This window comes from Artemia sp. Qi Xiang Cuo, chromosome 7 (assembly GCF_049724085.1).
Source record: "Artemia sp. Qi Xiang Cuo chromosome 7, ASM4972408v1, whole genome shotgun sequence".
In the NCBI taxonomy this organism is placed as follows: Eukaryota; Metazoa; Arthropoda; class Branchiopoda; order Anostraca; family Artemiidae; genus Artemia; species Artemia sp. Qi Xiang Cuo.
Genome location: NC_142800.1, coordinates 22,138,522 through 22,153,863, shown reverse-complemented (window position 1 = coordinate 22,153,863; position 15,342 = coordinate 22,138,522). Strand labels below are relative to the sequence as shown.

The 15,342-nt window shown below is 37.3% G+C and overlaps 2 protein-coding genes across 2 annotated transcripts in view; both read left to right on the top strand.

Moving 5' to 3' along the window:
* Positions 1 to 15,342, top strand: part of LOC148950047 (uncharacterized) — a 505,353-nt gene that overhangs the window by 67,601 nt on the left and 422,410 nt on the right. The gene's annotated exons all lie outside the window — the stretch shown is intronic.
* Positions 1 to 15,342, top strand: part of LOC148950051 (N-acetylgalactosaminyltransferase 7-like) — a 91,860-nt gene that overhangs the window by 69,141 nt on the left and 7,377 nt on the right. The window contains exons 8-9 of the mRNA XM_089092087.1: positions 1,053 to 1,183; positions 12,657 to 12,755. Coding sequence (XP_088948213.1) covers positions 1,053 to 1,183; positions 12,657 to 12,755 — 230 coding nt within the window. The remainder of the gene's footprint in view (positions 1 to 1,052; positions 1,184 to 12,656; positions 12,756 to 15,342) is intronic.

The following is a 15,342-nucleotide window of genomic DNA, read 5'->3' as shown; positions in this document are numbered from 1 at the left end:
TGTCCAGATTTTTAAAAGAGTGTATGTTGTCAAAAATAGCTGAACAATTTTCTCCAGCATACAAATATCGGGCAAAACTATAAAGTCTTTAAAAAAATGATAAGATTTTAAGTATTAATTTCTTTTTCCCTGAAAAGACTATGTCAATATAAAAAGAACAGAAATTAATTAAAACAACCTTTTCCACAAAATGAGTTTTTCAAAGAAAAGTAAAGAACTCCATTAAACCAAAAATGAGCAAAAATAAAATCAAATAATCTACCAAGCGTGAAACTACCTCAAATCAGTATCGATAAATAAATGAAAGCCAAAACGAACAGAAATTACAATAAATAACCGAGTCAAACTCAAAACGAGCAGAGATTAACGTGAGTAGAGCTCAAAACCCCAATGCCTTCCTATGGCCAGAGCATAATTTGCACTTTACTGAAAAAAATACAAATGGAATGTTCATTGTCAGTTTAATATACAAATGCTGATATTTGTTAATCAAAATGTTAATATTATTTGAGTTATTAAAGTTATAAAAGTAAAAACATTTATATTCTTTTCAGTAAAGTGCAAATTATGTTCTGGCCTTGGGAAGGCATAGGGGTTTTGAGCCCTACTTATGTTAATTTCTGCTCGTTTTGAAAATTCAGATTGATCTTTTTCAAGGAAAATTTTAATTGGAATATTTGCTATTTCTATGTGTAATTTACCGTTGATTTCGGTATTCAACTATATATTTCTTGATTTGTCTTTTTTCAACAAATTCAATTCAAGTGATGCTCCTGAATACAAATGACGCCATATTCACTTAGCAAATCGTCACTTATTGTATCCTTCTCTTTTGTGTCATTAATATTTAACGAAATAATAGATAACTGGGCGAGAGAAGTTAGACTCGTCATTTCTGGGTCTTCATTACTTTTTGCAAAACAGGGTATTTGAAACTGAAGCTGACGTGGTCCTTATCACAGTTTGCACATTTAGGTCCTGGATTGATGTGGTTACATCAGGAGGTATGAAAGTGATATTAAACCATGAGCTTGAAGTATTTTTCGTTTCAGGGAACTTAACGGAACAAATTGAACTAAAAAGACGCTTACACTGTAAGTCATTCAAATGGTTCATAGAAAATATTGCTTACGACGTTCTTGACAAATATCCTTATTTGCCTCCTAATAGTCACTGGGGAGAGGTACGTATTTTTTTATATTTCCAGTTTGCTTATGTGGGGACACCAAGGGGGATGTAATAAGGACTACGCTACGGAAGGGAATACTGAGGGAAAACCGTTTATGCTGTTAATAAATGAAAAAAAATAATAATTTAGATCAAATTTAATAAACATACTAAGTTTTTTTATTTTATATTTAGTATTAAATTTTGTCTTAGTATTAGAAATCTTAGAGTTAGATGATTAAAGTAGGTTAGATGATTTGATGATTCAAACGTGTTTTGCCTGATCTTAAAATTTCAAGACCCTGGCTCAAACATGCTCACTTAAAATCAAAACAATTGTTTTAATTTCCAAATACATTTTTATTCTCTCTTCACTGTTTATTTTAGCCTTTTTTATCCCTTTTCTATTTTATTCTCACTTCCATTTTTTTATTATTATTTTCTTTGATTTCGACCGTTGTTTGTACTTTCTTTAAATTCTTTTATATTTAAATTCTTTTCTGTTATTTTCTCTTTTAATATGCTTTATATTTAAATAGTAAACCTCCACCTAAATCAACGTTCTGACGTTCTGAAGGCTGTCGTTTTCCCCAGCATTATAACTTCTTTTTTGACGACTTTCTAACCGCGTAGTCAATAGTTCCTCAAATTAATAATGCTCGTACTCTACTGGCATTCAGAATTCTTTTAAATAGCAAAATTATTTTTATGTTTATTAAATTCAGTTAAGTTGATTTCAAGACAAAATAATAATAATGGTAACTTTATATTATTGGCACTGTTTCATACTGCTTGTCTGTACAAAATACCAATTAGACTTTATTTGTCTTTTAAATTATCAAGTTTAAACTATGCCGCTTAGTGTTCTTGCCCGTGCAGCTGTTTATGTATTAGGAGCTAGTTTTGCTCTATTTTCTGTTCTCCAGCCCCATAAAGTTTTCGTCGATCCAAGGACACACAGGAGTCCTTTTGATGTGAAACCTTTGAATGACGTGAAATTGTTCTCGACTAAACCCTCGTCTTAATCTGTGTAGTGGCGTGTCTTAATTTACGAATAACGGTATTAAGGAACCATAATGGCAATTATGGTTGCAGTTAAAAGTCAACCGAGGACAGAGCAAACCATGACCAGAGTAACCGGAAGTTTCAAGCGTTTTGACAAAAAACTTTCAGGTGAGGAAGAATCACCGTATGAAGCTGAGTCAGCAATGGTAACTGTTATTTCTACAAATCTTAACAGTAAAAGTTGATTGCAAAATCAAATTTTGGAAATTTGGATCAAGAGCATGGAATCCCTTGAAAATAGTCTCGGATTAAAATGAAAACTGAACCAATGAAATTACCGTGGTCGAAAACTCCACACGGAGAATTTACATATAGAAGAATTACAGTTCCGTATCTTGAACAACAAGGAAAATCACTTAAAGCACTCACATGTCTCTTTTTTCTTTACTGTAGTACATAATTAGCCGTATACGGTAGTGTTGATCATAACTGGGGACGCATAAGGAACTGTGCTGGAAAAAAAAAGGCCTTTTAAAGGCGTAATGCCCGTATATTCCATTTTTGGACATTTTTGTCATCATTTTTGGACGACTTCGTCATAATATTAAACGTCAAAATTTATTCCGTTATGGAGGGTCTTACTCCTTCCTCGTCTCCAACCTCCCTCTCGTGTTCGTAGAAACTTCGGAGGATGCTCAATCGATCGGAAATTGAGAGTTGTAGTCCTTTTTTAAGTCGAAAGTGACGGGAGACCAACCAGTCCCTGTCTTAAACTGTTTTTGATATCTGGCCCTTTTGTTATCCCTCTGGACATTTGATCGACATTTTGAGGTTCCATTTGTGTACTCTATCTGTGGCTGATAAATTTTGTGTGTGGAAGAATTTTCCATGGAAGGGGGGGGGGGCGGCTCCCGACTAAAAAGTCATTTGATTTGAACGGATAATCTGCAAAAGTTCTGCGTTTTCAACACACGCTCTTTGGTGTCAACATTTAGACCTTGCCTGTATACTACGATGCTGGCCCATTGCTTTGTTTTGTCAACCCAAGGTGGGCTGGATGTATTTATTTAAGGATCTCAGGTCTTAGAGCTTGGGGTATCACAATTCTGTTCACTTGAAAGATGATGTCATTTTTACTAGAAAGTTCGTGTTGGATGCTTTAACACTTCATTATGATTGACTGGCAATTTTCCTGCAGCTGGCCAACCAGATTCTAAAGCCTTGAGAACAGTGTGCAGTTAGGGGTCTTTATTGGTTACAAGCTTGATAGCTACCAATCTTGTGTTTTGATGGCTACCAATTTCCTTTTTTGGTTTAATGTGTGTGTCTGGTAGGTGCAACCTGGAGAGGGTATCAGCAACATGGATTTTATGATCTGAGACGAAATTGCAGGTAGAAATCATAGGGCTGAAGCTGCAACATGAATCTCTAAACTCGAGGGGGCCGGGCCTTGCCCATTGGATTGGCAGCATTCGTCTCGATGGTCTCAAGTGGTCGATGATAAGTCATGACGTTTACCTGTCTTTCATATAAGTAATGGTGCAAATATTTGCAGCCCTAGATATTCGCATATAGCTCCTTTTCAAGTGGCGAGTATTTTTGTTCAGTTTTAATTAGTGCTCGACATGCATAGACAACAACTTCCCCACCGCTGCAAGGATGAGCAAGCCATGGTCCGATGCTTCAACTTTCAATTCAGTAATTGTTTTTGGAGGAATTATGTATTTGAGATGATGGAAGATTTAAGATCAGAGAGAGCTTTGTCTAGGCCCATGCTGAATATATATATATCTTGCCTGGCAGGGTAAGTTCACGAAGTTTCTTGCTGGAGTAAACAGGTTAGGTATGAATTTTCCCAGGTAATTTGGCAGTCTTAAGAGGGCAAGAAGCTCTTCTGGGGGTTGAGGACTGGGCGTGTGATTTATACCTTTTGTTTTTTTTCTGGATCGGGCTCCATACCTTCAGCTCCAAGGATATGTCCAAGGTAGCAGACATTGCTGACGCCGAACTGGCTTTATATTAAATTGACCTTATTAAACTTCACTTGAGTCTTTCCACTTTGTATTTTTTTGAATCATAGGCAGCGCGCTAGCGCTGCCTAAGTAAAGAACGATGTGGGCACAATGAGTTTTGAGTTTCTCCATACCCGAGCACTTCGTATCGAAGGAGTTGTCGTAAAAACTTCGAAAAGGGCTCATTCGATTGGAAATGAGAGTGGCTAGTGCCCTTTTTGATAGTCGAAAGTGATTGAAGGGCAACTAGCCCCCCACCCCCCACCCCCCCACGCCCATCATTCCCCCAAACACATCCAATCAAAATTTTTGTTCAGCCATTTTGTTCAGCGTAGTTGATTTCCAGATAGAAAATATTTTTTTGAGGAAGAGACTCCCCCACAACCCTCAGGGCCAGGGTTTTAAGTTATGCCCTGGGGGCATATAAGGTTTTTATAGAACGCGTTTTCGTAAAAACTTCAAAACGGGCTCAGTGGATTTGAAATTTAAAGGGCTAGTGCCCTTTTTAATAGTCGAAAGTGATTGGAGGGCAACTACCCCCCCCCCCCACGCCCATCATTCCCCGAAACACATCCAATCAAAATTTTGAGATAGCCATTTTGTTCAACGTAGTTTTAAGTTCTGGAAATTAGGTCTTTTAGAATGACAATCTCCTCACAGCCCTCAGGACAAGGGTTTTAAGTTATGCCCTGGGGGCATATAAAGTTTTTATAGAGCGCGTTGTCGTAGAAACTTCAAAAAGGGCTCATTTGATTAGAAATTGAAATGGCTTGTGCCCTTTTTCATAGTTCAAAGTAATTGGAAGACAAATGACACTACTTCGATTCACACCATTTCCCCAAACACATTCAACCAAAATTTTTAAGTAGTCGTTTTGTTCCACGTAGTCTAAAGCTCAGGAAATTATACCTTTGAGCAGGATGCTCCCCCACAGTCTTCAGGGCCCGAGTTGTAAGTCATGCCCTGTGGGCATATACGTTGTTATTGAAATCTTAGTCGTAGAAACTTGAAAAAAGAAGCTCATTGAATTCGAAACTCAAAGGTCTAGAGCACTTTCTAATAGTTGAAAGTGATTTGAGGGCAACTAGCCTCCCGCTCTCGCCAACCTTCCCCCCAAACACATCCAATCAAATTTTTTAGATAGCCATTTTATTCAGTGTTTTGGATTTCCAGATAGACATTACGTTTTTAAGGAGGACACTTCCCCACAGCCCTCAGGGCAAGGGTTGTAAGTTATGCCCTTGGGGCATATAAGGTTTTTATTGAAATGGGCAACTAACTCCCCTCTCGCGCCTACCATTTCCCCAAACACATCCAATCAAAATTTTGAGGTATCCATTTCGTTCAACGTAGTCGAAAGTTCTGGAAATTATGTCTTTTAGGATAAAAACCCATCAGAGCTTTCAGTGCAATGGTTGTAATTTGTGCCCTGGGGGCATATAAGGTTTATATAGAAAGTTGTTGTAGAAATTTCAAAAGGGGCTCATTTGATTGGAAATTGCCCTTTTAAATTGTCGAAAGTGAGTGGAGAGTAATTAACCCCCCTCTCACGTCCATCATTTCCCCAAACACATTCAATCAAAGTTTAGAGCTAGCCATTTTGTTCAACGTAGTTGAAAGTTCTGGAAATTATGTATTTAAGGATGACAAACCCCGAGAGTTCCCAGGGCGAAGGTTGTAAGTTATGCCCAGGGGGCATATAAGGTTTTTAATGATAGACTTGTCGTAAAAACTTCAGAAGCGGCTCATTCAATTGGAAACTGAGAGCGATAGTGTTCTTTTTAATAGCTGAAAGTGATTGGACGGTAACTAACCCCCCTCTTACGCCCACCATTCCCCCAAAAACATCCAATCAAAATTTTCCGAAAGCCATTGTGCTCAACGTAGTAGACAGTTCTAGCAATTCGGTCTGTGAGAATGACAACCCCCCCACACCCAGCCCTCAGGGTGAGGGTTGTAAGTTATCTCCTGGGGGCACATAAGGTTTTTATTGAAAGTGTTGTCGTAGTAACTTCAAAAGGGCTCATTTGATTGCAAATTGAAAGAGCCAGTGCCTTTTTTAATAGTTGAATGTGATTGGAGACAGATTAACGCCCCTCTTACGCCCACCATTTTCCTAGACACATTCAATCAAAATTTTGAGATAGCCATTTTGTGTAACATAGTTGAAAGTTCTGGAAACTATGTCTTAGAGGATGAAAACCACCCTCACAGCCCTTAGGGTAAGAGTTGTAATTTATGTCTGGGGCCATATAAGGTGTTTATAGGAAGTGTTGTCGTAGAAACTCGAAAAAGGCTCATTCGATTGGAATTCGAAAGGCCTAGTGCCCTTTTTAATAGTCGAAAGTAATTGGAAGGCTTGACATTTTTATAGTAAAGATCGTTGTGGATATAATGTATTATTATATCTTTGTTGTTGTTGTTGTTTAGACCAGGGCACTTTGTATCAAAGGAGTTGTAGGAACTTCGAAAAGAGCTCATTCGATTGAATATAGAAAGGGCTGATGCCCTTTTTAATAGTCGAAAGTGATCGGAGGGAAACTAATCCCCCTCCCACGCCCCCCCTCCCATTTGACATTATGTTTAAAAAAAAAATTTTTCCATAAGATTAAAAAAAAAAGCACTGTGTTAATTCTAATTTCCAATAAGACATCTCAGCAGTATCCCAAGAACGACTGAGGGTATTAAGTTCAAACTTTTGGGGCTACTTCTGCTCTTAAAATTTAACCAAATCAAAATAGCGTAAGTGTATCCAAGCTATCAAAGAAAGTAAACAGATTTTTTTTTTGCGAAGGGTATCAAGTTTTCCATTTCATGTCAACTAGAGGAGGTATGAAACCAAATTAAACACTATTATTTGTGTCCAGATTTTAAGAGGGTGTATGTTGTTAAAAATTGCTGAAAATTTTTCTCCAGCATACAAATAGCAGGCCAAACTATAAATTCTTAAAAACACAAAAAGATTTAAAGTATTATTTTCTTTTTCACTGAAAAGACTATGTCAATATAAAACGAACAGAAATTAATTAAAAAAAACTTTTCCACGAAATAATTTTTTCAAAGAAAAGTAAAGAACTCCATTAAATAAAAAATGAGCAAAAATAAAATCAAATAATCTACCAAGCGTGAAACTACCACATATCAGCATCGATAAATAAATGAAACTCAAAACGAACAGAAATTACAATAAATAACCGAGTCAAACTCAAAACGAGCATAAATTAACATAAGCTGGGCTCAAAACCGCTATGCCTTCCCAAGGCCAGAACATAATTTGCACTTTATTGGAAAAAATACAAATGAGTGTGCATTGTCAGTTTAATATACATATACTGACATTTAGTAATCAAAATCTTAATATTATTTGATTTATTAAAGTTATAAAAGTAAAAGCATTTATATTTTTGTCAGTTCCTTCTTGATCACGGAAATATTCGGCAACAGTCAGTCCAGTTAGGGCGACACGGGCACGAGCGCCAGGGGGCTAGAAGAAAGGTTGGTGAAAATTACTAGGAATCCCGATTTCAGTATAGAAATTTTTAAAGCCCCCCCCCCCTCCCATTTTTTTTACTTCTAACCAAATCAGTAATAAAGCCTTGTTATGCAGGTTTTTAAGACCTTACTTGAACTTACATTTAAGAACTTACTTTGAAACTATAAACCAGTTACTTGTACTTGTACCATATAAAGCATTTGAAGTTTGAAACACTACTTTTTAACTATCGACTAATTAATTTTGGGCTTGATTGACAGTGTCCTGCACCAGATGGCAGTATCTGAACCACATGAAGGTCAATTATCTGTTGATAGATATATCCAAATATGACTGAAAAATAAACTTTAAAAGTAAGAGTTGCCTGAGCGTACTTTAAGTAACACCAAAAAGATAAAAATAAAACAGTACTTAACCATTGTTTATATTCACGTTGTAAGGTGCAGTAAGACTAGTGTAGTCTAGTAAGACGAGTAAGAGAAATAGCATTGGTTCTGTTTTCATTTATATACTACCGATCAGAATGCTCAATTGTTTTTTCTCAGCCCGTCAGGGGTAGATATGATGGTCAAATAAATAAACAGTTTATATTCTATGGATGTTTTAGGTAATTTGAGTTATAAGATCACATAGATTATGACACTTATGTCAATTATTCATTAGTTGCATCAGAGTTCAGATATATTGATCAACAATGCTTCTCTGTATAATACTCATTATCGAAGCTGTGTCTCATTCCTTAATGTATTTCACCTCCAGGCTACAATCTTGCATACATGCGTTGTGATGATTATGGAAATGTATATTTGTATCAAAACAAGCTCAAAGCTGGATATACATCGTAACAGTAAGAGATCAATTTCGTAAAAAGTTATTACCTCTAAACTGAATAAATATATAATCTTATTTCATTGATAGATTGAGGACATGGGGCTTTTATAAATAAGTCACGGACGGTAATAGAGGGAGGGGGATAATTACCCCCGTTGAATTTAAAAAATACCGTATTAGTTAAAAAAAACCTTGCTTTGGTATTTTCACTGTAAAAAAAATCCGTGCCTTTTTTTCTATCTATTTAAAAGTCGAAATGATATTCCCCCTCCGGCTATAATTTCGTGGGATGGTGCCCCTGAACTATACAAATGAAAAATAAACTTATTTTACTAAAAATGCAGTCCTAAATAACAATGTATTTAGTTGAATACTATCATAAGCAGCGCTCCCTATGTAAAGAACGATGTTGGCACAATGTGTTATTTTTTTTCTTTTTTTTTGGTTTTAGAACATGTCACTTCCTATCGAATGAGTTGTCGTAGAAACTTAGAAAAGGGCTCATTCGATTGGAAATTGGAATGGCTAATGGCCTTTTTAATACTCGGAAATAATTGGAAGGCAACTAACACCTCTTCCACGCCCATTATTTCCCCAAACACATCCAATCAAATTTTGAGACAGCCATTTTGTTCGACGTAGTTGATTTCCAGATAGAAATTATGTTTTTGAGGGGGACACTCCCTCCACAGCCCTCAGGGCAAGGATTGTAAGTTACGCCCTAGGGACTTATAAGGTTTTTTTTATAGAAAGCTTTGTCGCAGAAATTTCAAAAGGGCTTATTCGATTGGAAATTCAAAGGGCTAGTGCCCTTTTTAATAGTCGAAAGTGATTGGAGGGCACCTAACCCCCCTCTCCCGCCCGCCTTTTCCCCAAACACATCCAATCAAAATTTTGAGATGGCCATTTTTTTCAAACGTAGTTGATTTCCAGATAGAAATTATGTTTTTGAGGGGGACACTCCCTCCACAGCCCTCAGGGCAAGGATTGTAAGTTATGCCCTAGGGACTTATAAGGTTTTTTTTATAGAAAGCTTTGTCGCAGAAATTTCAAAAGGGCTCATTGGATTTGAAATGGAAAGGAATAGTGTTAATTTCAATAGTCGAAAGTGATTGGAGTACACGTAACCCCCCTTTCACGCTCGGCCTTTCCCCAAACACATCCAATCAAAATTTTGAGATAGGCATTTTGTTCAACGTAGTTGAAAGTTCTGGAAATTAGGTCTTTGAAAATGACAACCCACCACAGCCCTCAGGGCAAGGGTTGAAAGTTATGCCCTGGGGCATATAAGGTTTTTAAAGAAAGTGTTGTCGTAGAAACTTCAAAAAACGGCTCATTCGATTGAAAATTGAAATGGTTAGTGCCGTTTTTAATAGTTGAAAGTGATTGGAAGGCAACTAGCACCCCTTCCACGCCCACCATTTCCCCAAACACATCCAATAAAAATTTTGAGATAACCATTTTGTTCAACGCAGTTAAAAATTCTGGAAATTATATCTTTGAACCGGACACTCCCCCCCCAGTCTTCGGGGCAAGGGTTGTAAGTTATGCCCTTGGGCATAAAAGAATTTTATTGAATGGCTTGTCGTAAAAACTTGAAAAACGGCTCATTTGAATGGAAATTCAAAGAGCAAGTACCCTTTTTAATAGTCGAAAGTGATTGGAGCGCAACTAACCCCCCTCTCACGCCCAGCTTTTCCCCAAACACATCCAATAAACATTTTTAGATAGCCATTTTGTTCTGGAAATTATGTCTCTGAGGATGACAACCCCCACAGCCCTCAAGGGGGCATTTGCCCTGGGGGAATATAGGTTTTTTTTTATAGAAATCAATGTTGTAGAAAGTTCAAAAAGGGCTCATTCGATTGAAAATTGAAAGGGCTAGTGCCCTTTTTAATAGTCGAAAGGGATTGAAGGGCAACTAACCCCACTCTCACGCCCACCATTTCCCCAAACACAACCAATCAAAACTTTGAGATAGCCATTTGTTCAACGTAGTTGAAAGTTCAGGGAATTATATATTTGAGGATGACAAAGCCCCCAGAGCCCCCAGGGCAAAGAATATAAGTTATTCCCGGGGGGAATATAAGGTTTGTATAGATAGTGTTGCCGTAGAAACTTCAAAAGGGGCTCATTCAATTGCAAATTGAGAGGGCTAGTGCCTTTTTTAATAGTCGAAAGTAACTGGATGGTAACTAACCCCCCTCTCACGCCCACCATTTTCTCAAACACATCCAATACAAATTTTTAGATAGTCATTTTGTTGAACGTAGTTGAAAGTTCTGGAAATTAGGTGTTTGAGGGGGACTACCCCCCCCCCCACAGCGCTCAGGGCTAAGGTTGTAAGTTATGCCCTGGGGGCATATAATGTTTTTATAGAAAGTGTTGTTGTAAAAATTTCAAAAGGGCTCATTCGATTGGAAATTTAAAGGGCTATTGCCCTTTTTAATAGTCGAAAGTATTCGGAGGGAGAATCTCCCCACGCCCATCATTTCCCCAAACATTTCGATCAACTTTTTGATATGGCCATTTCATTCAACGTTGTTGAAAGGTCTGGAAATTATGTCTTTGAGGATGACAATCCTCCCCCCCATTGCCCTCATGACAAGGTTATTAAGTTATGCCCTTGGGACATACGAGGTTTCAATAGAAAGTTCTGTCGTAGATGCTTCAAAAAGGGCTTATTTGATCGACAATTGAGAAAAATGGTGTCTTTGTTATTAGTAGAAAGTGATCAAAGGGAAAAAGCCCACCTATGCACATAATTTCCCCAAACACTTACAATCAAAATTTTGAGATAGCCATTTTGATCAGCGTATCAGATCAGTCTGGAAGTTATGTCTTTGAGGATAACAAAACCCCCAGCCCTCAGGGTGACGGTTGTAAGTTATGCCCTGTATAACTTAGGGTTTTCTGTATTAACTTAAGAAAACCTTATTTCTATAAGGTTTTTATAGAAAGCATGGTCATATAAACTTCGGAGGGGGCTCATTGAATGGGTAAGCAGACGCTCTAGTGCTCTCTTTTAGAGTCAAAGTGATCGGAGGGTAGCGACTCCCCTCCCCCCACCCTCCACACACACACACGTCGTATTGTCGCGAAATGCATCTAATAGAAATTTTGAGAGAGCTATTCTATTCAAAATGGTCTAAATATCATACAACCAGGTCTTGGGGGTTGAAGAAAAACCAAAAAGCCTGGAATAAGGGTTTAAATTAGTGCCTAGAGGAGTTAAACGTTTTTATGGAAGAAATGGTTCTTTAGGTTTTGAATAGGCTCAGTCGTTAGCCGAGCAAAAGACTATGTCAAAATAAAACAACAAAATATCAGTTAAAAAAAAACTTTTTCAACAAAACAAGTTGTTTTTTTTAAAGCAAAGAACTCCATTAAACCAAAATGAACAAATATAGAATAAAATAATCTACCAAGAATACAACTACCACAAATTTATAGCATTGAAGTCTCATACAGTTTTTCAAAGGTGCGAAATGTGTGATTTATAATGTGTTCACATGGGGGATACTTTAATGCGTAAACAGGGCTGCCATAGTTCTCGAAAGGTCTATAAAACTATTATCAATGTTCAACTTGAAAGTAAAAAAGTGATAACGAAAGCAATTTTTGGGTTATTCAGAAAAAAGAGCTTCAAACTCCACGAAAACGGCGGTGGACCGAAGCAAAAAGTATACCTTTGGAATCAACATGGTTGTGTCTCTTTCTACCCCCTCCCCCAAGATTTCTGCTTCATATATATACACATAGTCTGATTAAGACATGTTTTGCTAATTATTTCGGACCATTTATAAGTGAAGTATGGCTAGTTAAAGCATGGCTGATTAGTCACACATGCCATTACTCATAATGTTCAATCTTTTGGATGTTTTTAATATCGACATGGTATTTTAAATGATGTCGTAAATAAACTTCGAAAATCTAGGACTATGAATAAACACTTTATCCATACCTCACGCATTAATGATTTAAAATTGCTAGCAAAACCAAGTGTCTATACACGTTCTGGAGTGCTCGTGTTTCGGAAATACGCATTGTTAAAATTTTCTTCTTCCAAGTTTTATTTTCTCAGAAAGAACTATTTGATATAGTTTGAATGCTAGCGTCCATATGTCTAAAATATGTCTCTATTGTAGTTAAGAAATGTCGCCAATGGAGAGTGTCTTGATACTATGGGACATGGTCCTCCGGCATTGATGGGGATTTCCTACTGCCATGGGTTTGGAAATAACCAGGTATGCATTTCTCTCTCTCCCGCTTTTCTTCTCTCTATCCTTCACTCTATTTCTCTTTCTTTCTCATTTACTACGTTCACAATTAAACCCATATACACGAAGGATATGGGGTTTATGTGATGTGGGGTGTAAATTCTTGCAGCTGCCTAGTAATTGGAACAAGATAGAATTATATTTTACAAAATCATGTGTCATCTTTCTGAACAAATTCTATCACTGTTGTAAATCATTTTCTTTACAAAACGGGTCAATATATGAATTTCAATGCAGAATGAAGTCTTTTGGAGGCTAGACTTATCGGGTTAGGAAATCTAACGGTAAATATCTAGGTGGCGCAATAACTTAGCTAAGATGAAAGTGAAAACGTCATTTGATGCCTTTTTTATGTTCTTACATAATTCAAAAATCGCTTCTGGGGCTAGTTGCATCTTGAGCCCTTAAAGGGGCCCCAAAGGTATTTCATTTTTGTAACCACACAAAGAAGTTATCAACACTAGTTAACTTATTGAAAAGGGTAAAAACATATCACTAGTTTAAGAATAAGTTGTTCAACAGTAATATATTCCAAAAATACTTATTTATAACCATTCAAAGCTCATTTATTAGGCAACTCAAATATAAACCGTTTTCCTATTGTTTCAAGTTTTTCGAACGCCGTCGACAAAAATAGCGCTATGTTTTGCGATTCAAAACTTTGCCGTCTACAACCAGAAAGGGAGGTAGGTATAATTGACATAAAACTACTTGAAAGTGATATGTGGATTAGCATTGCAAATTGTTATGCTCCAAAGACGAACAAATTCTCCCCGAAACAATTCAAACTGATTGTGAATCAGGGGTGGATCCAGGATTTTTTTAGGGGGGGGGTCCGGTTGATCCGATATACTTGCGTTAGGAGCAAGTTTAATTAACGCAAACTTGCGTTAACTAAGTAAATTACACTACTTTAGACTACGTTAGAGGGGCGCGCGCCCTCTGGATCTGACACTGTTGTGAATGCATGTGACCCTGTGAAAATAATACATTTGATTCACAATCAGTTTGAATTGTTTCGGGGAGAATTTGTTCGTCTTTGGAGCATAACAATTTGCAATGCTAATCCACATATCACTTTCAAGTAGTTTTATGTCAATTATACCTACCTCCATTTCTGGTTGTGGACTGGGATCATATATTCTAAAAACTAGGTCATTTTTCACAAAAGACAGTAGCCCACCTCTGGTTGTAGACTGTCTCAGCGGGCAATATTATACCCTTTGAACTCAAGGACAGTGTTCTCCTGTTTTTAAAATGTCCCTTGAAGTAGAAAAATATCATGTGAATGCCTGACTAAAATATTTTGAAGTTCTCTTGGTTTGGCGTAATCCCCGCATATTTAATTGGAATAATGAAAGAGAATTAGTCATTGGTGTGCGAGAGGGCTAACATAGGTCTTAGTAGATTATTCCTAGCACCTTATGGGCTAAGTATAGCTTCCTTTCCTTTGCGTTTTTTTTTTCAATTTTGCCAGGGCTTCTGGTATCTGGTGGGACGTAACTTACGGGTTACTTTACCAGAAACTTTACGGGGTTGTAGGGCTTGATTTTTTTCTGTTTAGAGGCTGCATGACTTAAGTTAGTCAGATTAAGGGCTGCATTTTCAAGACCAAATAACAGTATATTTGACACTAGTTTGCAAAGTGACGTCATAATATGGGTCAAATCAGAGATCTGCCTTGCAACACTCAGGGGCAGATCCGGGATTTTTTAGGGGGGGGGGCAAAATAGGTTGATCCTAAAAAAATTTTAGGGGGGGGTGGGCGTAAAATAGGTGGATCTGATAAACTTGGGTTAGGAGCAAGTTAAATTAACGCAAACTTGGGTTAATTAAGTAAATTACTCTACTTTAGGCTATCCTGGGGGGAGGCGCCCCCCCCCCCGGGATCCGCCACGGGCAACACTTCACCATGGGGACATGTTTTATATGCATTGGGGGACATTATTTGTGAAAGAATAAGTAACAAGAGATTTATTTCACTAATTAATTTAAATTGAAAATAGCTTAAAAGTGTGACTCTAAGAGCAAAGGTTAATATTTTACATTTTTTTAAAGTTTGCCTTAAAAAAAGCATAGTAACTGCCCAAGTAAGTAGAGCCATCTGCTTTATTGATATTCTTGTTACACTGCAACACCTTTTCCCCTTTATTTATTCGTAGTCTAAGCCAGTGGCGGATCCAGGGGATGAGGGGGGCACACGCCCTCCCTAATGTAGTCTAAAGTAGTGTAATTTGCTTAATTAACGCAAGATTGCGTTTATTAAACTTGCTCCTAACGCAAGTTTATCGGATCAACCTATTTTTGCCCCCCCCCCTCCTAAGAAAATCCTGGATCCGCCCCTGGTCTGCAACTTTGTCTTCTTCGCATTAACTTTCAAGGCTGTTCTTGCACCCAGAACCCTTGAATCGTCCGAAATTTCGCTCCGTTAAAATTTTTGTGTTAGCAAAATGAATGATTATGAATCAATGTTATTAAGTGTGTTAGGAAAAAAAAGTGAGATTCAATGACTTGTAGCCTAAGTAAAATTGTTTTCTTTTCAGAGTTCAATTTC